The following is a 22,873-nucleotide window of genomic DNA, read 5'->3' as shown; positions in this document are numbered from 1 at the left end:
CAAAAAATGTGATATATGTGACCCAGGACTCTGCAACCATCATAATTGTTCTGTCGGGCTCTCTGGTAGAATCCTCCCAAAGATTCACAGCTACAAATTTTAGACACACACACGTTTGAAAATTCAAAACAATGTTCTTTATAATGGAAATTCACTTAACCCAAGCCCTCTGTTGGTATAGCAAAGAGCACTCGTCTCCAAACAAACTGGTAATTTGTACAAGTCCCTTATCAGTCCTGTGATACTTAGCTTGCAGCTGTGAGGCAATCCACAGTCCTTCTTCTTTCACAAAGTGACACACACTTTGCTCTGGTTTAGTTTCAAAGCAGGGAAAAATCAGCACACAAAAGGTCAAAGTCAGTAAAGCAGTCACGAAACACAAGGATCAGATAATCCTCCACAATGGCCAAACCCACAGGCTGCTATTTATAGCAGCCTCACTAATGACCACAGCCCCACCCAACCACAGGTGGCCTCATTTTCTTTGATAATAATCTCTCAGTTGTTGCTGCCTCTGCATCGCTCTCCGCATGCGTGGCTGTATCATTAGCTCTTGTTGTGAATCCACGGAGGAGCTAGATAATTGATCTCCTTCTGAGCTGTCTGCCCCACTCTCCTCCTCCCTGTCACTCATGTCTCCTTGGTCAGAGGAGCCTTCATCAGCAGATTCCACTGGGGCCAAAACAGGCCTGCAGCATGTGGATGTCTCCCCCTCATCCACAGTCCTTGGGGCAGGAGCAGGGCCAGAGCTAACCACATCAATAACTATGAACTGACTTTTGATCACATGCCCATAAGGATGCTATAATGGTCATTAAGTGTAAAAGTGGTCATAATTTATTTTTTTCCCCAGTGCCATTGTAACTTCAGACAAATAGTTGTAATCGAGGACTACGTGTATAACAAAATGGGCTAAAAAAATTGGCTGCAATGTACAAATGGATTCGATGGGAAAATATATGACTGAAGGAATTGACGTTTATATTAAGTTCCAGTCCTAAAGAGATTTTTTATTATTATTAAATGATACGCCGTGGTATGTGATGCCAGAATGATCTAAAATGTATAAAGATACTTCAGATTTATGCTGGAGATATGGAGACTACCTAAAGGGACATTTTATCATGTTTTGTGGACATGTAAAAGAGCAAAAAAGAAAATTGCATGCAAATATATGCACGAATTCAGAAGACTTTAAAATACAATTAAAACCAGAGGCTGTTCTTTGGGGATTAATGGACAGACAGCTTGAAATAAATCATGGAGGCTTCATTTTATATATGACAACTGCGGCGAGATTATTATATGCTCAAAAGTGGAGAGGTTTGACACTATCCACAATGGAGGAATGATTGGTGAAGATGATGGAACTGGGAAAGAAATCTCCATTGGCTTACTTGATTAAAGAAATGACAATATCTACATTTATGACTGACTGGAAACCCCTTATAGACTTTTCGTATGACACAGGAAAAAAAAAATTGGACCTATGATTTGTGGATCTGATGGTTGAGTGCAGGGGGTGGGGTGGGGGGATCACATAGTAGAAAAATAAGTGAGGTTTTTCTTTTTGTAACTTTAGGAAGAGATAACTTTGTAATTGCAGTTTCTGCCAAGAAAATTAGAAGCTTTTCTTTCTATTTTTTCCCATGCAGATTTACCATTTCATTTTTCCCCCCCCTTCTTACTTGACTCTCTATTTGGTTTATATACAAGATGGATTGATGGATAGGTAGATTGGTAGATGAAAGATAAATAGCAGAATGAAAGAAAGAAAGAAAGAAAGAAAGAAAGAAGAAGGAAGATAGACAGACAGACAGACAGATAGAGATAGATGATAAATAGATGATAAATGATAGATGACAAATTATAGATGATAGATAGATAGATAGATAGACAGACAGAGATGATAGATGATTGATGATAGAATGATAGATAGATAGATAGATAGATAGATAGATAGATAGATAGATAGATAGATGGACAGAGATGATAGATGATTGATGATAGATAGATAGAATGATAGAATGATAGTTTGATAGAATGATAGATAGACAGAGAGACAGATAGAGATAGATGATAATGATAAATGATAGATAGATGACAAATGATAGAATGATAGAATGATAGAATGATAGAATGATAGAATGATAGAATGATAGAATGATAGAATGATAGAATGATAGAATGATAGAATGATAGAATGATAGATAGATAGATAGATAGATAGAATGATAGAATGATAGATAGATAGACAGAGACAGACAGATAGAGATAGATGATAATGATAAATGATAGATAGATGACAAATGATAGATGATAGAATGATAGATACAATGATACAACCTATCTTACTATTGGATTATAGATAGATAGATAGATAGATAGATAGATAGATAGATAGATAGATAGATAGATAGATAGATAGAGATAGTTATAGAAATATGATACAAGATAGATAAATAGTAAGCGCCCACTGGTTTGGGCAAACCGGTCCAAAGCAGCACCAACCCACCCCTGGTTCGGAACCTTCTCCCAAATGGTTAAACCTTCTCTCTGTTTTTGTTCCCCTGCAGCTCATCCGTGTTCCGGTGGAGTCTTGCGAACAGTACAGAAGTTGCGGCGATTGCCTGGGCTCCGGGGACCCCCACTGCGGGTGGTGTGTGCTTCACAACATGTAAGTGTGAGTCTCTGGGAGCAGAGAAGGGGGTTGTGCGCCTCTTTCTTCTCTTCCTCTGCCGTCTCACCTTTTCTCGCCCTCACGCGTCAAAGCCAAGGAAGCTGCAAATGGAGAGGCTGGTCCTCAAGGGAAGCTGGGTCATTGAAAAAGGACCTCTCCACTTCGAAAGAGAGAAGGAGGAGAGGGAGGGAAGGAGGGAGGGAGGGAGGGTTGGGGACTTCAGATAAAGCAATAGCAACAGCATTTAGACTTATATACCGCTTCACAGTGTGTTTACAGCCCTCTCTAAGCAGTTTACAGAGTCAGCCTCTTGCCCCCAACAATCTGGGTCACCTCATTTGACCCACCTCAGAAGGAAAGAAGGAATGGATGGAGGGAGGGAGGGAGGGAGGAAGGAAAGAAGGAAGGAAGGAATTGCAATAGCACTTAGACTTATATACCGCTTCACAGTGTGTTTACAGCCCTCTCTAAGCAGTTTACAGACTCTTGCCCCCAACAATCTGGGTCACCTCATTTGACCCACCTCAGAAGGAAAGAAGGAATGGAGGGAGGGAGGGAGGAAGGAAGGAAGGATGGAAGGAAGGAATTGCAATAGCATTTAGACTTATATACCACTTCATAGTGCTTTTACAGCCTTTTCTAAGCCGACAGGCAACGTCCTGCCTGTCGGTGACTACTTCAGCTTCAACCACAACAACACAAGAGCACACAACTGATTTAAACTGAATCAATCTTGAGCTGGTGGTGAGATTTGAACTGCTGAACTACAGCTAGCAGTTAGCTGAAGTAGCCTTCAATGCTGCACTCTAACCACAGATCGCATTAGTAGGCTGTGAGTTCTAGTCCCACCTTAGGCTTGAAAGGCAATTGGGTAACCTTGGACCAATCATCATTAAATGGCAAGTTGTAGTCCTGCTTTAACCATGAAAGCCACCTGGTGACTTTGGGCCAATCACCAGGAGACTGTGAGTTCTAGTCCCACCTTAAGTTAGAAAGCCAATCGCCAGGGGGCTGTGAGTTCTAGCCCCACCCTAAGCTTGAAAGACGATTGGGTGACTTTGAGCCAATCACCAGAAGGCCGTGAGTTCTAGTCCCACCTTAAGTTAGAAAGCCAATCATCAGGGGGCTGTGAGTTCTAGTCCCACTTTAAGCTTGAAAGACGATTGGGTGACTTTGGGCCAATCATCAAGGGGCTGTGAGTTCTAGTCCCAGCTTAAGCTTGAAAGACAATTGGGTGACTTTGGGCCAATCATCAGGGGGCTGTGAGTTCTAGCCCCACCTTAAGCTTGAAAGGTGATTGGGTGACTTTGGGCCACTCTCCAAGAGGCTGTGAGTTCTAGCCCCTGACCCTAACCTCTGTGATTAGTGATTTGAATGATTTATTTTTGAATGCTTTCATGTCTTTATGTGTAAGCTCCTTGGGAAAATCCTTGATTATGAGATGGGCAGCAAATAATTTCCAGAAAGAAACAAACTTTTACTCCACCTTGTTGAATGGAACCTACTTGGAGGAGAAATAACACACACACAATGGTTTTGTGGGGAGGAAATTAGATGAGGGGAGCAGGGCAGCATACAAATCCAATAAATAAATAAATGAATGAATGAATGAATGAATGAATGAATGACCCGTAAACAACAGGGTGTCACCCAGCCTCTTTTGACTCAAATGCTTTCTGGGCAAAAAATAGGCCTTTTTTTGGAAGTGGCAGCAAATGACACAACACAGGGAGACTACTTTATTTTTCCTCCAAACCGCTGAGGAAACCTGAAGTCCTGCTTTTGTGTTCTCTCTGCATGGAGCCTCCTTACAACGACGGTGTAGAGAAGCTATTTTTCAGCTTAGCCAGTTTCAAAGGCCATCGCAGGGCGCTGGCACTCAGTGTAGAGGGAAAAAAGGCAGTGGGCCTACTGCCTATTCACGGAGGCGCAACCACAGGCCTTTCTCTGTTCTCTCCGCCACTCATGATACCGGCTTCTCTCTCCCCACCATCTCCCCCCCAATTTCTATTGTCGAGAGAATTGATTTCTCCAACTTTTCGGTCTTCCGCTGTGCAGGAGGAAAGGCGTCCCGGCATGTAGCAGACATAGAGAGAGTTCGGAAAGCGGAATGGAGAAAGAGGGGGTGGGGATTTCTAAAAGGGGGAAATTGGAAGAAAATGAGCCTTAAAAGTTTTGTGTTAGCTGGCCTCTGACTTTTAGATCTTCGGTTGTTCAGCTTCCTAGGAAAAATCCAGGCCGTAGTGAAGGATTGCAGTTTGGGTATCTCCATATCTGAGATAGATAGATAGATAGATAGATAGATAGATAGATAGATAGATAGATAGATAGATGATAGATAGATAGATAGATAGATAGATAGATAGATAGAGAGATAGAGATAGAGATAGAGATAGAGATAGAGATAGAGATAGAGATAGAGATAGAGAGAGAGAGAGATAGAGATAGAAATAGAGATAGATAGAGAGATAGACATAGACATACAGACACAAACACAGACACAGACACAGATACAGGCACAGATAGCTAGCTAGCTAGCTAGCTAGCTAGCTAGCTAGCTAGATAGATAGATAGATAGATAGATAGATAGATAGATAGATAGATAGATATAGATATACTGTAGATATAGATATAGATATAGATATACAGTGGTACCTCGTGATACGAACCCCTCGTGATACGAACCCCTTGTGATACGAACCTGGGGTTCGGAAATTTTTTGCCTCTTCTTACGAACTTTTTTCGGCTTACAAACCCACCGCAGATCGCAAAATGGTGCTCCCCTGGGGGTTGCCTAGCTGTCACCTTTTAAAACAGCCGGGGGGGCTTCTCGCCGTTCTCCCGAACCCGAACTTTTCGGGTTCGGGAGGCCGCCAAGAAGCGCCACCACCCGGCTGTCACCTTCTGAAACAGCCGGGAGGCTTCTCGGCGTTCTCCCGAACCTGAACCCGAACTTTTCGGGTTCCGGACGCTGCCGAGAAGCGCCCGGCTGTTTCAGAAGGTTACAGCTGGGCGCCGCCGCTCAGCAGATCACCGTTTTTGCGATCGGTGGCAGCGTTTCCAGCCGATCTGGAGGCTGGAAAGGAGGTGTGGAATCCCAATAGGGAATTCCATGGGCAGAGCTTTGACATCACGAAGAAAAGTTCGAGTTCGGGTTCAGGAGAACGCTGAGAAGCCCCCCGGCTGTTTTAAAAGGTGACAGCCGGGCGGCGGCACCCAGCGGAGCGCCATTTTGCGATTTTTTTTCTTTTTGCATGCATTAATCGCTTTTACATTGTTTCTTAGGGGAAACAATGTTTCGTCTTACGAACTTTTCATCTTACGAACCTACTTCCAGAACCAATTAAGTTCGTAAGACGAGCTATTACTCTAGATATAGATATAGATATAGATACCTCGTCTTACAAACTTAATTCATTCCCTGACAAGGTTCGTAGGTAGAAAAGTTCCTAAGATGAAACAATGTTTCCCATATGAATCAATGTAAAAGAAAATAATGCGTGCAATCCCAAAACTCACCCCTTTTGCCTTATGCCGCTGGGAAACCCCACCTCCGGACTTCCATTGCCAGCCGAAGCACCCGTTCTTGCGCTGCTGGGATTTCCCCGAGGCTCCCCTCACTGGGATTCAAAGCAGCACTGGCAAAAATGAAGGGAATCCCAGCGAGGGGAGCCTCAGGAGAATCCCAGCAGTGCAAGAATGGGCGCTTCGGCTGGCAACAGAAGTCCGGAGGTGGGGTTTCCCAGCAAAAGGAGGCTCAGAGGAATCCCAGCGCTTCGGCTGGCATTGGAAGTCCAGAGGCGGGGCATCCCAGCGGTGGCGGCTTCCGTTCGTAAGGTGAAAATAGTTCGGAAGAAGAGGCAAAAAAATCTTAAACACCGGGTTCTAATTTTGAACAAACACTTGGGACTTTCAAGGGGAAACTGGACTGCCATTTTTCTGAAATAGTGTAGGGACTCCTGCTTGAGCAGGGGGTTGGGCTAGATGACCTACAAGGTCCCTTCTAACTCTAATAATCTATACAGTGGAACTTCTACCTATGAATGCCTCTACTTATGAACTTTTCTAGATAAGAACTGGGTGTTCAAGATTTTTCTGCCTCCTCCCAAGAACCATTTTCCACTTACAAACCCGAGCCTCCAAAACTGTAACCAGAAAAGGCAGGGAGAAGCCTCCTTGGGGCCTCTCTAGGAATCTCCTGGGAGGAAACAGGGCTGGAAAAGGTGGGGAGAAGCCTCTATGGGGCCTCTCTAGGAATCTCCTGCAAGGAAACAGAGCCATAAAAGGTGGGGAGAAGGCTCTGTGGAACCTCTCTAGGAATCTCCTGGGAGGAAGCAGGGCCAGAAAGGTGGGGAGAAGCCTCCATGCGGCCTGTCTAGGAATCTCCTGGGAGGAAACAGGGCCGGAAAAGGCGGGGAGAAACCTCTGTGGGGCCTCTGTAGGAATCTCCTGGGAGGAAACAGGGCCAGAAAAGGTGGGGAGAATCCTCCGTGGGGCCTCTGTAGGAATCTCCTGGGAGGAAACAGGGCCAGAAAAGGTGGGGAGAATCCTCCGTGGGGCCTCTCTAGGAATCTCCTGGAAGGAAACAGTGCTGGAAAAGGTGGGGAGAAGCCTCCGTGTTGTTTCCCCAATCACATGCATGATTCGCTTTTACGTTGATTCCTGTGGGGAAAATTGCTTCTTCTTACAAACTTTTCTACTTTAAGAACCTGGTCATGGAACAAATTAAGTTTGTAAGTAGAGGTACCACTGTATCTGTATAAGAAACAAAGTTTGAAAAGTGGTTTGCCCGGCACCCACCTCCTTTTCTCATCTCCCGGCTGCTTCCAGAGAGCTTCTTGTGAAGTTTTCCTCCAAAGCGGCCAAAACAGTCTTGATCGTCTTCGATATTTCCAGAGGTCGCGAGAGAAGGTTTTAATCGCACCTTTTAAACTTTCCCTCTCCTTCTCCTGTTGCCTCGGCTGCGGAAATAAATGCCATCTGCTCTCAGCGGGTGACTCAGTTATAGACTGTCCTCCATTGATCGACCTCGGATTTACCTTTTGGGTGGGTCAAAGTTCTGCGACGGAGTAAGCCGTCTCGCAGGTAAAGCAAGCTCCCTTCTGAGGCCTCGATAAAAATCAAGAGGCTTTGAAGGTTCCTTTACAGCCGCTTGACTTTTAAGATTAGATCTCCTTTGGGTGCCCAAGTTTGTTAGCTATCTCACAACTTTCTTTGTGTGTTTCTGTGTGTGTGCGCGCATGAGCGCAACATTTCTCGGCCTGAAGGCAGGGCAAGAAGTAGTGCAGGAAACTTGTGAAAGAGAGATCCAGCCAAGAGACATAGAAACATAGAAGACTAACAGCAGAAAAAGACCTCCTGGTCCATCTAGTCTGCCCTTATACTATTTCCTGTATTTTATCTTAGGATGGATCTATGTTTATCCCAGGCATGTTTACATTCAGTGACTGTGGATTTATCTACCACGTCTGCTGGAAGTTTGTTCCAAGCATCTACTACTCTTTCAGTGAAATAATATTTTCTCACGTTGCTTTTGATCTTTCCCCCAACTAACCTCAGATTGTGTCCCCTTGTTCTTGTGTTCACTTTCCTATTAAAAAAACTTCCCTCCTGAACCTTATTTAACCCTTTAACGTATTTAAATGTTTCGATCATGTCCCCCCTTTTCCTTCTGTCCTCCAGACTAGACAGATGGAGTTCATGAAGTCTTTCCTGATACGTTTTATGCTTAAGACCTTCCACCATTCTTGTAGCCCGTCTTTGGACCCGTTCAATTTTGTCAATATCTTTTTGTAGGTGAGGTCTCCAGAACTGAACACAGTATTATTCCAAATGTGGTCTCACCAGCGCTCTATATAAGGGGATCACAATCTCCCTCTTCCTACTTGTTATACCTCTAGCTATGCAGCCAAGCATCCTACTTGCTTTTCCTACTGCCCGACCACACTGCCAACCCATTTTGAGACTGTCAGAAATCACTACCCCTAAATCCTTCTCTTCTGAAGTTTTTGCTAACAAGAGACATGTTCTCGCAGTGAGAACAATCCCGGGGCAACCTACCATTTTCAGCCCTACCGGAACGTGCCGGGAGCGACCCTGGCATGCGCCCGTGCCCACGCGAAGATGCACACATCTGTGATTTTTGGGGGGTTTCCGCTTCCGCATATGCACGGAAGCAAAAACCCCCAGAAATTGGGGACAAGAGCTGCCGGTCACTCGTGATCTGCAAAATAAGGTAAGAGCTATGCCGCCAGCCTCTACCGCCCTGCCTCCCCGGCTTGCCACCCCCTGGCTGCCGGCTCCCATGGGGCGGTGTGGCGGTGACTGGCAATGCAGCAGGGGGATGGGAGCCAGCAGCTCCCATTGCTCGTGCCGCCACCATGCCGTCTCCTGCACCGGCATGAACTCGGCCAAAAATCTCACGTTGACATCTCTGCAGCAGTGAGATTTGATTAAAAATTGCCGGTTTTTTGCATGGCAAAATAAGGCATGCGCAGAAGCAAAAAAATTGTAATTTTTACCGGAATCACTCCAGCTGTGTGTACACGCCCAGTGGCAACGGAGTGGGCCTGCGTGCTCCTTTGCTACTGCCAGAATGGCATTCCTGCCATTCCAGGGAGAAGCCCACCCCTGGTCCAATTGCAGTTGGAATCAAAATACAGCTGGAACTGAAAGGGACCTTGGAGGTCTTCTAGTCCAGCCCCCCCTCATCAAGCCGGAAATTATAACAGTGTTCCGATTTCTCAGGGGTTGCCACAAAGAAGAGGGAGTCAACCTATTCTCCAAAGCACCTGAGGGTAGAACAAGAAGCAATGGGTGGAAACTAAACAATGAGAGAAGCAACTTAGAATGAAGGAGAAATTTCCTGACAGTTAGAACTATCTATCTATCTATCTATCTATCTATCTATCTATCTATCGATCGATCGATCGATCGATCGATCGATCTATCTATCTATCTATCTATCTATCTATCTATCTATCTATCTATCTATCTATCTACAGTGTCTATCTATCTACAGTATCTATCTATCTATCTATCTATCTATCTATCTATCTATCTATCTATCTATCTATCTATCTACAGTATCTATCTATCTACAGTATCTATCTATCTATCTATCTATCTATCACCTATCTATCACCTATCTATCTATCTATCTATCTATCTATCTATCTTTCTATCTATCTATCTATCTATCTATCTACCAACCATCTATCTATCTATCCATCCATCCATCCATCCATCCTCCATCCATCCATCCATCCATCCATCCATCCATCCATCTATCTATCTATGTAAAGAGTATATAAACAATGTATAAACGATATACTTAAACTTCTATATTCTCAAAATGTATTCTAGAGGACATTGTACTTTTCACCTTTGGCACCCTTAGTTAGTTAGGAAGTTGCGAAAGAAGGGGAAAAACATGTTTATTGCAACACAGTTTGCTGACAAAGTTAGTTATGGGCCAAAACTATCAGGAGAACTGGTAAACAAATATGATGGACGATTCTGAGGAAATGTTGGGAAAAACATTGAGAAATAGGAAGTTGGCTGGGAACAATATGCCCATATATGGAGAGATGGAGGGGGTTGGATTCTATCACGTATTTTATTATATAAATGTACTCTTATTCTTTGCTTGGTATCGCAAAGTTCTTGTACCTTGCGATCCTATATATATAGTATTGTTGATTTATTCAAACCTGAATAAATACTTGGTTTTTTTTATCAGAGCTCTGGTGGTGTTTTCTATTTTTCATTATTGTGCACATTTTGCTTCTTTTGTAGATAGGGAATTTTTATAACACTATCTATAATCCAATAGTAAGATAAGTTGTAAAATGGGGACAAACTCACAACTTTCTCACTTACCAGCTCAATTATGCTCGCAAGTCTAGGATTACCTGTACATCTAGGGTGCAAAACTCTGAATGACCCTTAGGGGGCACCCAGGAGCATTCTCTGATTTTCATCTGCCCTCTAGTGGACGTCTCGATGTTTGATCACTGATCACCACCTCCAGAGGTCATTGGAATCTGCTCTTATTTTCTCTCCTTACGGATGACCGGGATAATAACACAGGGCTTGTCAAGCACCTTCTGCTGACACGTCAGTCGCTGGAAGAAAATTAGTCGTGTTATGATGGACGGACAACTGAACCACGGGGAATAAATCCATCTGAACCATGGAGAGGTTTACAGGGGAATTGTTTTCTGTCAGATTCGCCGGCCAATTTCTAGTGTCTCTGCGTCGGCTGAAGATGTGCCATGGAGAAGAAATAGCCCGTGGAGTGTCTTTCGGTTCTATTTGCACTTCAGTTTTCCATCGTTCTTGATAGAGTCAAGACTTCTGACAGGATGGGGATGCCCCGAACGCCCTGAGCTCAGGTCTCTGGATCTTTCGAGGTGCTTAGCTATCTCGAGTTGATTTAGCAAGATGGGACTTGGGAGTCATTCTTCGTAGCCTCGAAGGGGTTTGAGGCGTCGGTTCCGAAGACGCCCAAAATCATTTCATTGTCTGTCTGTCTTCATGCAAGATGTAGGGTGTGTGTGTGTGGCTTCATGCAACCTTTGAAGTCATTTGCTCTCCTGATGAGCTTGTTCTGCCCTGGAGTTGACTGAATCTTTCAATGACGTTATTAGGAATGTTATATCACGGGTCTCCAACCTTGGCCACGTTAAGTCTTAAAGCGGCCAAGGTTGGAGACCCCTGTGTTATATGACTAGAGAGCTACCTTTGTCCCAAACATCCTTTATTGAATTGACATGTCAACGGACCGCTTCCTTCCTTCCTTCCTTCCTTCCTTCCTTCCTTTATTCATTCTCCCTTTCTTCCTTCTATCCTTCCACCCCCCCTCCCTCCTTCCTTCCTTTCCTCCCTCCCTTCTGTCCTTCTATCCTCCTTCCTCCCTTCTCTTCTTCATTCCCCTCTCCCTTCTTCATTACTCTCTCCCCTCTCCCCCTTTTCTTCTAACTTCATCCCTCCCTCCCCCTGCCCCTCATTTCTTCCTCTCTCCCTCCCTCCTCTCCATCCTTCTTCCTTCACTCTCTCTTTCCTCCCTCCCTCCTTCCCTCCCTCCTTTGCTTCTTGCCTCCCTCCCTCCTTCCCATCCTTCCTTCCATCCATCCATCCATCCTCCCTCCCTTCCTCCTTCCTTCCCTTTTCTTCTTCCTAATTCCCTCCCTCCCTTCTCTCTTTCCCTTCTCATGTTCCTTCCTTTTTCCCTTCTCTCCCTCCTCCCTCCCCCCTTTTCTCCTTCCTTCCTTCCTTCCAGCGAGGATAATTAACCAGTGGAACAACTTGCCACCAGAAGTTGTGGGCACCCCATCACTGGAGGTTTTTAAGAAGGGACTGGACAGTCACTTGTCTGAAACGGTATAGGATCTTCTGTTTGAGCAGGGGGTTGGACTAGAAGACCTCCAAGGTCCCTTCCAGCTCGGTTCTAATAGATAATCCCTATCCACTTCTCCCTTTGTGGCTGAGGATGGCAAAGGATTGTGAGATTTGTAGATCAAGATCACCTGGACAGCACCACCCTGCCTGTCTATTGTCCAGTCTTGGCTTTTGAGGCCAGACAGATGGAGAAACCCCAATTCCATTTTCCAGTGTCAATTCTCCGCTTCAGTGAATTAACTGGCTGGGCTGGAGAAAATTGAGGGTTGGACGCCAAAGCTTCTTCCGGATTCTTCTGAAAACAGATTTGGAGTGGGGGGGGGGACCCTCCGAGTTGCATCTTAGGTGCAAATTTAATCAGCAGAGGCTGGAAGCAGCCGTGACTGGCAAAGCCGGCTTCTCAATTCAATTGCTTTCCCCTCCCTTTTGCTGGGGATTGTCCGTCGGGCATGGGGGAAACGGCGATGCCTCTGCCCGTTGTGAGGAATTAATTTGGGGAGGACTTAATGGCGCGGCTGCCGAACCCCGTCTTCTCCCAACGCTTTCCTTCCTTCCTCCAGCCTCGGTTTCTAATTTTCCACTTGGCTGAAGTTTCTTTCGACAGAGAAAGTTGGGACTCGGGAAAGCAGAGGCTGCTTTTCATAAAGTGGATTATCTCCCGGACCCACTGGGTTGGATAATAAAAATTCCACCTCGCCCAACGCCCAGCGCCCATATTCAAATGATAGAAACATAGAAACCTAGAAGATTGATGGCAGGAAAAAGACCTCCTGGTCCATCTAGTCTGCCCTTATACTATTTCCTGTAATTTTATCTTAGGATGGATCTATGTTTATCCCAGGCATGTTTAAATTCAGTTGCTGTGGATTTACCAACCACGTCTGCTGGAAGTTTGTCCCAAGCATCTACTACTCTTTCAGTCAAATAATATTTTCTCATGTTGCTTTTGATCTTTCCCCCAACTCACCTCATATTATGCCCCCTTGTTCTTGGTTTCACTTTCCTATTAAAAACACTTCCCTCCTCAACCTTATTTAACCATTTAACATATTTAAATGTCTCTATCATGTCCCCACTTTCCCTTCTGTCCTCCAGAATGATGCTTTGAACATGTTGCGCTGGCCTTTGTTGGAGGTGGGGGTGCTAAGAAGGCCCTGGAATTTAGGGAAAGGGAGGTCTTGGTTTCTAGACCCCTGACCATCTTGGTTGCTCTTTTTTGCATCTTCTCCAGAGTTTCAATGTCTCTTTTGAAGTGTGGTGACCAGAACTGAATACAATACTCCAGGTGTGGTCTGACCAGGGCGTAGTAGAGTGGTATTAAGACTTCCCTGGTCTTGGAGTGTATTCCCCTGCAGCTTAGGATTGTACAGTATTGGCTTTTTTGGCTGCTGCTGCACATTGTTGGCTCATGTTTAGTTGATTATCCACCAAGACTCCGAGGTCTCTTTCGCCGTCACTACTGTTGAGAAGGGTTTCTCCCAGGCTGTATGTGTGTCCAGGGTTTTGCATCCCGTGGTCTTGGGATAGACAGACCCTGCTCTGTTTTTTCTCTCCTCTCCCCCTCTTGAAAAACGGCTTCAGCTTTGTTGAGAAGTTGCATCCTTCGGGAGCACAATCTCAAAGCCTTGAGTGGCAGATAAGGCAAATCCCTCTCTCCCTGGCTGACATCCTGATCAAAGTGGCAGATTCCTTTTCATATCGTAATCCCAAAATATTAAACTCCCCCTCCTTGCCCCGATGCCTGAATCTCAAGATCTCTGCTGCACTGCTCAGCAATTCCCACCCACTCACTGCCGCCCCTTAAAACAGGCTGGGGTTTTTCCTGGGGTCCTCCTGAATAGTCAAGAGAGACTGTCTAAGGTTACAGCTTATTTATTATTTATTTATTTATTGGATTTGTATGCTACCCCTCTCCGTGGACTCGGGGCGGCTAACAACAGTGATAAAAACAGAATGTAAAAATTCAATACTAAAACAGCTAAAAACCCTTGTTATAAAATCAATCATACATACAAACATACCATGCATAAATTGTAGAAGCCTAGGGGGAAAAGAATATCTTAGTTCCCCCATGCCTGATGGCAGAGGTGGGTTTTGAGGAGCTTACGAAAGGCAAGAAGGGTGGGGGCTGTTCTAATCTCTGGGGGGAGTTGGTTCCAGAGAGCCGGGGCCGCCACAGAGAAGGGTCTTCCCCTGGGCCCCGCCAAACGACATTGTTTAGTTGACAGGACCCGGAGAAGGCCCACTCTGTGGGACCTAACCGGTTGCTGGGATTCGTGCGGCAGAAGGTGGTCCCGGAGATAATCTGGCCCGGTGCCATGAAGGGCTTTATAGGTCATAACCAACACTTTGAATTGTGACCGGAAACTGATCGGCAACCAATGCAGACTGCGGAGTGTTGGTGTGACATGGGCATGCCTTGGGAAGCCCATGATTGCTCTCGCAGCTGCATTGTGCACAATCTGAAGTTTCCGAACACTTTTCAAAGGTAGCCCCATGTAGAGAGCATTACAGTAGTCGAGCCTCGAGGTGATGAGGGCATGAGTGACTGTGAGCAGTGACTCCCGGTCCAGATAGGGCCGCAACTGGTGCACCAGGCGAACCTGGGCAAACGCCCCCCCTCGCCACAGCCAAAAGATGTTTCTTTAATGTGAGCTGTGGATCGAGGAAGACGCCCAAGTTGCGGACCCTCTCTGAGGGGCTCAATGACCCCCCACCCAGGGTTATGGACAAACGGATGGAATTGTCCTTGGGAGGCGAAACCCACAGCCACTCCGTCTTATCAGGGTTGAGTTTGAGTCTGTTGACACCCATCCAGACCCCAACAGCCTCCAGGCATCGGCACATCACTTCCACTGCTTCACTTTTCTTCCCGTGTAAGTTTCAGAGATTCCACGTGAGTCGTTTTGATGAGGTCCCACTCGTCATCTTCAGGCTGGTGCTTCTGTCCTTGTGCTTCGGCGAACACAGCGAGTCCTGAGCTGCCTTCCCTCTATAAATACTGCTGGGTGGGTGTGGAGTGTTGGCCCAGCTGCTGCAAGCTGTGTTGAAACTTCCTGGTTACTTGGTGGAGTAACACCTTGAGTAATTGACGCAATTGATGTATGCAGATTAGTTGATGTTTTCAGATTAGGGGTGACCTCCTGAGTAGTTGTGGCAGTTGGAGCCTGTAGACTAGTCTGCTGTTTTGTAATGTAGGTTTGTGGTGTAACATCCTGGGTTTTGGTTTGGCTGCGAGATTGTGGTCTGGTCATGTGTTTATGCCTTGTGTCAGTTTGCTTTGTGTGTGTGTTGGAGGGGGGTGCAACAGTTGGAGGCGCTGCTGTGCCCGTCAAAACGTCATTAAGAATTTCTGAAACTTACATGGAAAGAAATCCAAATATGCCAAGACATAGATCTAGATACCTCTGGGACCGCCTTCTGCCGCACGAATCCCAGCGACCGATTAGGTTCCACAAAGTTGGCCTTCTCCGGGCCCCGTCGATGAAACAATGCCATCTGGCGGGACCCGGGGAAGAGCCTTCTCTGTGGAGGCCCCGGCCCTCTGGAATCAGCTCCCCCCAGAGATTAGGACTGCCCCTGCCTTCCTTGCCTTTCACAAACTTTTGAAAACTCATCTATGTCGCCAGGCATGGAGGAATTGATATATCCTTAGCTGCCTTTGATTTTATGGATGGATTATTGGGCCGTATGACTGTTCTTAATAGGGGTTTTTTAAAGACTGTTTTAACATTGGGTTTGTATATGATGTTTTATTGTTGTGAGCCGCTCCGCGTCCTCGGAGAGGGGCGGCATACAAATCTAATAAATTATTATTATTATTATTATTATTATTATAATAATGAGATCTATATCTAGATAGATATAGATATAGATATAGATATAGATATAGATATAGATGATAGATATAGATATAGATATAGATATAGATATAGATATAGATATAGATATAGATATAGATATAGATATAGATATAGATATAGATATAGATATAGATATAGATATAGATTAGATAGATAGATAGATAGATATAGATATAGATATAGATATAGATATAGATATAGATGATAGATATAGATATAGATATAGATATAGATATAGATATAGATATAGATATAGATATAGATATAGATATAGATATAGATTAGATAGATAGATAGATATAGATATAGATATAGATATAGATATAGATATAGATATAGATATAGATGATATAGATAGATATAGATATAGATATAGATATAGATATAGATATAGATATAGATATAGATATAGATATAGATATAGATTAGATAGATAGATAGATAGATAGATATAGATATAGATATAGATATAGATATAGATATAGATATAGATATAGATATAGATGATAGATATAGATATAGATATAGATATAGATATAGATATAGATATAGATAGATATAGATATAGATATAGATTAGATAGATAGATAGATAGATATAGATATAGATATAGATATAGATATAGATATAGATATAGATATAGATATAGATATAGATATAGATATAGATATAGATATAGATGATATAGATAGATATAGATATAGATATAGATTAGATATAGATGATATAGATAGATATAGATATAGATATAGATATAGATATAGATATAGTTTGTCAGTGATGGAAAAGTTGCGTTCCTGGTCATTGGGGGAACAGGGTGGGCTGGATTTAAAGCCCCCCTGTCCTCGATCACCCTTTTTTTTAAAAAAAAAAATGGTTTTATGATCATATAGAATACAAGGAACAGCCCAGGTATAGACACGAAAAACACATGTTCACAGTGAAAGTCAATTAAACCTTTTGAAATAGAAAATTTCATATCAGTGTTAAATACGATTGCTGAAATATAAAGGGACAAAGAATCGCTTAAATTGTCTTGCAGAGGCTTAATGTAATATTGATAAGAAGTTGTAAAAGATGTGGAATTATTTTTTTCTCTTCCTCCACCCCCCTCCCCCAATATTAAAAAGAAATTAGATCTTTGAACTTCAGACTAAATCCCCCTCCCCTGTATTGTTTTTTTTATTTCATTTTCGTGTATTCGATTTGTATGCCGTCCATCTCCGGAGACTCTGGAGAGCATTGTTGGTGATTTGCTTCCAGGTGCAATTCAAGATGCTGGTTGTTGCCTTGGAAATCGTTCATGACTTGGGACCAGGTTATCTGAGGGACCATGTCTTGCTGATCACATCCACTCGATCCACAAAAGCGGGGAAGTGAGGAATGATTTTAGTAACCAAGTAGTTGATGCATGGAACTCACTACCAGACTCTGTAGTATCATCACCTTACTCCCTAAACTTTACCCTTACATTATCCAATGTTGACCTCTCCCAATTCCTAAGAGGTCAGTAAGGGGCATGCATAAGTGCACCAGCGTGCCTTCCGTCCCTCATCCTAGTGTTTCTCTTTTACTAGTAGCATGTATATAAATATTATTATATCTTTCTATACCACCAATATGTACGTGACAAAACAAACAAACAAATGTTATGGCTCCCATTCTGTAATGTCTCCCGCACGAACACTCCAAATTCCTCTGTAGATGAACCCATTCCTGACAAGTCAGGAACTCGGTTGATTGATGGCTCTGAATGGCCATCTGGAAGAGATTTAGCATTTAGCATTAGCATTTAGACTTATATACCACTTCACAGTGCTTTTACAGCCCTCTCTAAGCGGTTTGCAGAATCAGCCTCTTGCCCCCAACAATCTGGGTCCTCATTTGACCCACCTCGGAAGGATGGAAGACTGAGTCAACCTTGCGCCGGTGGTGAGATTTGAACTGCTGAACTACAGCTAGCAGGTAGCTGAAGTAGCCTACAGTGCTCCGTTCTAACCACTGTGCCACCCTGTTCTGTCGGGCTCCCTGGTAGACTCCTCCCGAAAATTCACAGGTACAAATTTCAGATACACACATGTTTGAAAATTCAAAACAATGTTCTTTATAATGAAAATTCACTTAAACCAAGCCCTCTGTTGGTATAGCAAAGAGCACTCGTTTCCAAACAGACTGGTAATTGGTACAAGTCCCTTATCAGTTCTGAGATACTTAGCTTGCAGCTGTGAGGTAATTCACAGTCCTTCTTCTTTCACAAAGTGAAACACACTTTGCTCTGGTTTAGTTTCAAAGCGGGGAAAAATCAGCACACAAAAGGTCAAACGCAGCAAAGCAGTCACGAAACACAACGATCAGATAATCCTCCTCAATGGCCAAACCCACAGGCTGCTATTTATAGCAGCCTCACTAATGACCACAGCCCCACCCAACCACAGGTGGCCTCATTTTCTTTGATAATAATCTCTCAGTTGTTGTTGCCTATGCATCGCTCTCCGCATGTGTGGCTGTATCATTAACTCTTGTTCCGAATCCAAGGAGGAGCTAGAGAATTGATCTCCTTCTGAGCTGTCTGCCACACTCTCCTCCTCCCTGTCACTCATGTCTTTTTGGTCAGAGGAGCCTTCATCAGCAGATTCCACTGGGGGCAAAACAGGCCTGCGGCATGTGGATGTCTCCCCCACATCCACAGTCCTTGGGGCAGGAGCTGGGCCAGAGCTAACCACAACACACCCCAGACCTTTGGATTTGGAAAAGGCATCGCCTGTGGAAAGCTTGCAGGAGCGAAGAGGAGGAGGAATTGCCTTCTGTCCCTGATTCAAGATCACGCAGGGCAGAGAAAAGGCAGAAGCAGTGGAGATCAGCCAGCTCTGCCCTCCAGGAGGGGTTGCACCGGAAAGTTTGCTTTTAACCACAATAGACAGAGAGAGGTGTTGAACCCAGGAACAACGCGTTGATTTTCGAGCTGCATGTCTTTGGTCATTGTGTTTCCTGTTTGACTGTATTGACACCGTGTTTGGAATTGATCGTGCCTTTATTTCGGGAGCTCTCGTGTGTGGATTGAAGTTTGTCTGGTGGAAATATTTTGTTTTTAGGCAGTTTCAATTGTTTGTGGATTCTTGGGACATTGCTCTGTGGATTCACCTTGGTCTGCTCGTGGCTGGATTTAATCGAGGCAGCTCTGAATTTTCAATAAAGGGAATTGCTGGGGAAAATTAATAATATTAATATTAATAAACTCACTAAAACTGCAGTTGGAGTGTATGTGCGAGCGGTAGGAACCCACCCAGTGGTGAAATCCAATTTTTTTTTTACTACTTCCACAGTCCTTTTCAATATCTTCTCAATCCAATGTTGAATTTCTCTCCAAAATTTTTGAGCTTCACTACAAGTCCAGCATACATGATAAAAAGAGCCAGGTACATGACTACACTTCCAACATTTCATCGACTTATTCTTAAACATTTTTGCTAACCTCTCTGGTGACTGATGGCATCTATAAAACATCATATACATACAGTGGTACCTCTATTTAAGAATACCTCTACTTAAGAACCTTTCTAGATAAGAACCGGATTTTTTTGTCTCTACTTAAGAACCTAAGCCCAGAAAAATTGCCCGGAAATTTGAGAGCGGTACGAAGGCCCAGCCAGTTTCTTGCCATTCCCCCTTTAATCCCGGCCATCTGGGCTGCCAGAGGAGCGTTTTGGTGGCATTTAAGGGGGCTTTGGCAGTCCAGAATGAACTAAGAATTTTCCTTTCTCTGGGCACTTGGAGAGGGAATAAACCTCTGCCAACGCCCAGAGAAAAGAAATGCTCCCTTCACTCTGGGCAGCCAAGGAGTCACCACAGTGAAGGAAAGGCACCAGCTACAAAGCGAGCGAGCGAGAGGAGAGGGGAGCCCTTCAGCATGGGAAGGAAGAGGAAGCAGGTAGCAGCACAGCAGCCAGTGTATGGAAGGCAGTGTATGGGAGGCAGCCTTGCGCCGGGTGTATTGGAGGAAACTCCTGGGAGGAAACAGGGCCAGAAAAGGCAGGGAGAAGCCTCCGTGGAGCATCTCTAGGAATCACCTGGGAGGAAACAGGGCCGGAAAAGGTGGAGAGAAGCCTCTGTGGGGCCTCTCTAGGAATCTCCTGGGAGGAAACAGGGCTGGAAAAGGTGGGGAGAAGCCTCCGTGGGGCCTCTCTAGGAATCTCCAAGGAGGAACCAGGGCCTCCACCCTCCCTGTGGTTTCCCCAATCGCACGCTTTATTTGCTTTTACATTGATTCCTATGGGAAAAATTGCTTGTTCTTACAAACTTTTCTGCTTAAGAACCTGATCACGGAACGAGTTAAGTTCGTAAGTAGAGGGACCATTATAATAATAATAATAATAAAAAAAAAACTTCTCCTGAATCTGCAAAGCCTGTTTAAAAAAATTGAATTAAGAGAGGAAAGCCCAACACCTAACCAGCCAAGAATTTAATTCTTGCAGTGAATTATACAGCTGTCTCTCTGGTCTTATGCAAGGAACTATCTTTGCAGTTCAGAGGGAAACATTCATAAACATTATTAGCGTTAATAAGAAAACTCCGATAGGGCAATGTGTCTACCAGAAAGGAGCGATTCTGCTTATTAATTAACTTGCCTTATCTCTTGCAGCTTTGTTTCCTTTTATTAGTTCCTCTCTCCGTCGGCACATCCCCCCCCCCCCTCTTTTCAAATTATTGTCCAGGAATTTGGCAGCAGGAGGGGTTGTTTTTATAAACTCGGAGAAGACAAGGAGAAACAAACTGAGCACAAAGCAAATTTATGTCTGGCTTCGTGAAATTGGAATAGAAACATAGAAGATTGACGGCAGAAAAAGACCTCATGGTCCATCTAGTCTGCCCTTACACCATTTCTTGTATTTTAGGATGGATATATGTTTATCCCAGGCATGTTTAAATTCAGTGACTGTGGATTTACCAACCACATCTGCTGGAAGTTTGTTCCAAGGATCTACTACTCTTTCAGTAAAATAATATTTTCTCACGTTGCTTCTGATCTTTCCCCCAACTAACTTCAGATTGTGTCCCCTTGTTCTTGGGTTCACTTTCCTATTAAAAACACTTCCCTCCTGAACGTTATTTAACACTTTAACATATTTAAATTATTCGATCATTTCCCCCCTTTCCCTTCTGTCCTCCAGACTATACAATTTGAGTTCATGTGAATTAGGGACACTGCAATGGTCTTAAATATAGTACATGCCCACCGCTAAGTGTCCATATTGGCTGAGGAATTCTGGGAGTTGAAGGCCAACCATCTTAAAGCATCCAGGCGGAGGAATTCTGGGAGTTGAAGTTCATATTTCTTAAAGCATACAGGCTGAGGAATTCTGGGAGTTGAAGGCCAACCATCTTAAAGCATCCAGGCGGAGGAATTCTGGGAGTTGAAGTCCATCTTTCTTAACACCTTTAAATGTCTCGATCATGTCCCCCCTTTCCCCACTTTCCCTTCTGTCCTCCAGACTCTACAGATTGAGTTCATGAAGTCTTTCCTGATAAGTTTTATGCTTGAGACCTTCGACCATTCTTGTAGCCCGTCTTTGGACCCGTTCAATTTTGTCAATCTCTTTTTGTAGGTGAGGTCTCCAGACTCCAATAGGGCTGTCAATAGGGTCTTACTGGTAATCCTCGCGATATGACCACAGCTGAGGCCAACATTTCTGCTGCTGCTAAGCGAGACCGTTATTGAAAGGAGCTTTGTCCTGTTTTTATGGCCTCCCTTGCCAGGGCTGTTAAATGAATCATTGCAGAACAAGTCGGACTTTGCTTGTCCATCATAGGAGCCTTGGATGCTGCAGTTGCCCTAAATACAGGCTGATTGACAAGCCATGGATTTCAATCAGGTGGTCGTGGGAATGGAGCGATGGTCATAAGTCTGGAGACTGGTTGTAAGTCACTTTTTCAGTAGTGTTGTAAATCTTTGAGTGGTCACTAAATATAATGGTTTGTCAGTCAGACACCAGGCTTAAAAAGTGAGTTCTAGTTCCACCTTAGACATGAAAGCTGGCTGGGTGACTTTGGGCCAATCACCAGGAGATGGTGAGTTCTAGTTCCACCTTAGACATGAAAGCTGGCTGGGTGACTTAGGGCCAATCACCAGGAGATGGTGAGTTCTAGTTCCACCTTAGACATGAAAGCTGGCTGGGTGACTTAGGCCAATCACCAGGAGACGGTGAGTTCTAGTTCCACCTTAGACATGAAAGCTGGCTGGGTGACTTTGGGCCAATCACCAGGAGATGGTCAGTTCTAGTTCTACCTTAGACATGAAAGCTGGCTGGGTGACTTTGGGCCAATCACCAGGAGATGGTCAGTTCTAGTTCCACCTTAGACATGAAAGCTGGCTGGGTGACTTAGGCCAATCACCAGGAGATGGTGAGTTCTAGTTCCACCTTAGACATGAAAGCTGGCTGGGTGACTTTGGGCCAATCACCAGGAGACGGTGAGTTCTAGTTCTACCTTAGACATGAAAGCTGGCTGGGTGACTTTGGGCCAATCACCAGGAGATGGTGAGTTCTAGTTCCACCTTAGACATGAAAGCTGGCTGGGTGACTTAGGGCCAATCACCAGGAGATGGTGAGTTCTAGTTCCACCTAAGGCATGAAAGCTGGCTGGGTGACTTAGGGCCAGGGGACAGTGAGTTCTAATTCCTTTTTAGACATGAAAACTGGCTGAGTAACTTTGAGCTAGCCCTTATCTCCCTATCTCACAGCGTTGTTGTTGTGGGGAAAATAGGAGAAGGAAGGAACATAAGAACCTAAGAACCTAAGAAGAGCCAGGCTGAATCAGGCCAAAGCCCATCGAGTCCAGCATTCTGTGTCCCACAGTAGCCCATCAATTGTCCATGGGGATCTTGAGCAGAAAGAGAAGGCAAGACCCTCCCTTTCTCTTGACCCCCAACAAA

General features: G+C 44.4%; 1 protein-coding gene across 1 annotated transcript in view; it reads left to right on the top strand.

The window, feature by feature from the left end:
* The window catches only part of PLXNA4 (plexin A4), a 437,744-nt gene that overhangs the window by 270,519 nt on the left and 144,352 nt on the right, over nt 1–22,873 (top strand). Inside the window, exon 5 of the mRNA XM_070754448.1 lies at nt 2,577–2,677. Within this exon, the coding sequence (XP_070610549.1) occupies nt 2,577–2,677 (101 nt within the window). The remainder of the gene's footprint in view (nt 1–2,576; nt 2,678–22,873) is intronic.

This window comes from Erythrolamprus reginae, chromosome 6 (genome assembly GCF_031021105.1).
Source record: "Erythrolamprus reginae isolate rEryReg1 chromosome 6, rEryReg1.hap1, whole genome shotgun sequence".
NCBI classification, from domain to species: Eukaryota; Metazoa; Chordata; class Lepidosauria; order Squamata; family Dipsadidae; genus Erythrolamprus; species Erythrolamprus reginae.
Note: the sequence above shows the minus strand (reverse complement) of the source record. Positions and strands in the feature narration are given on the sequence as shown.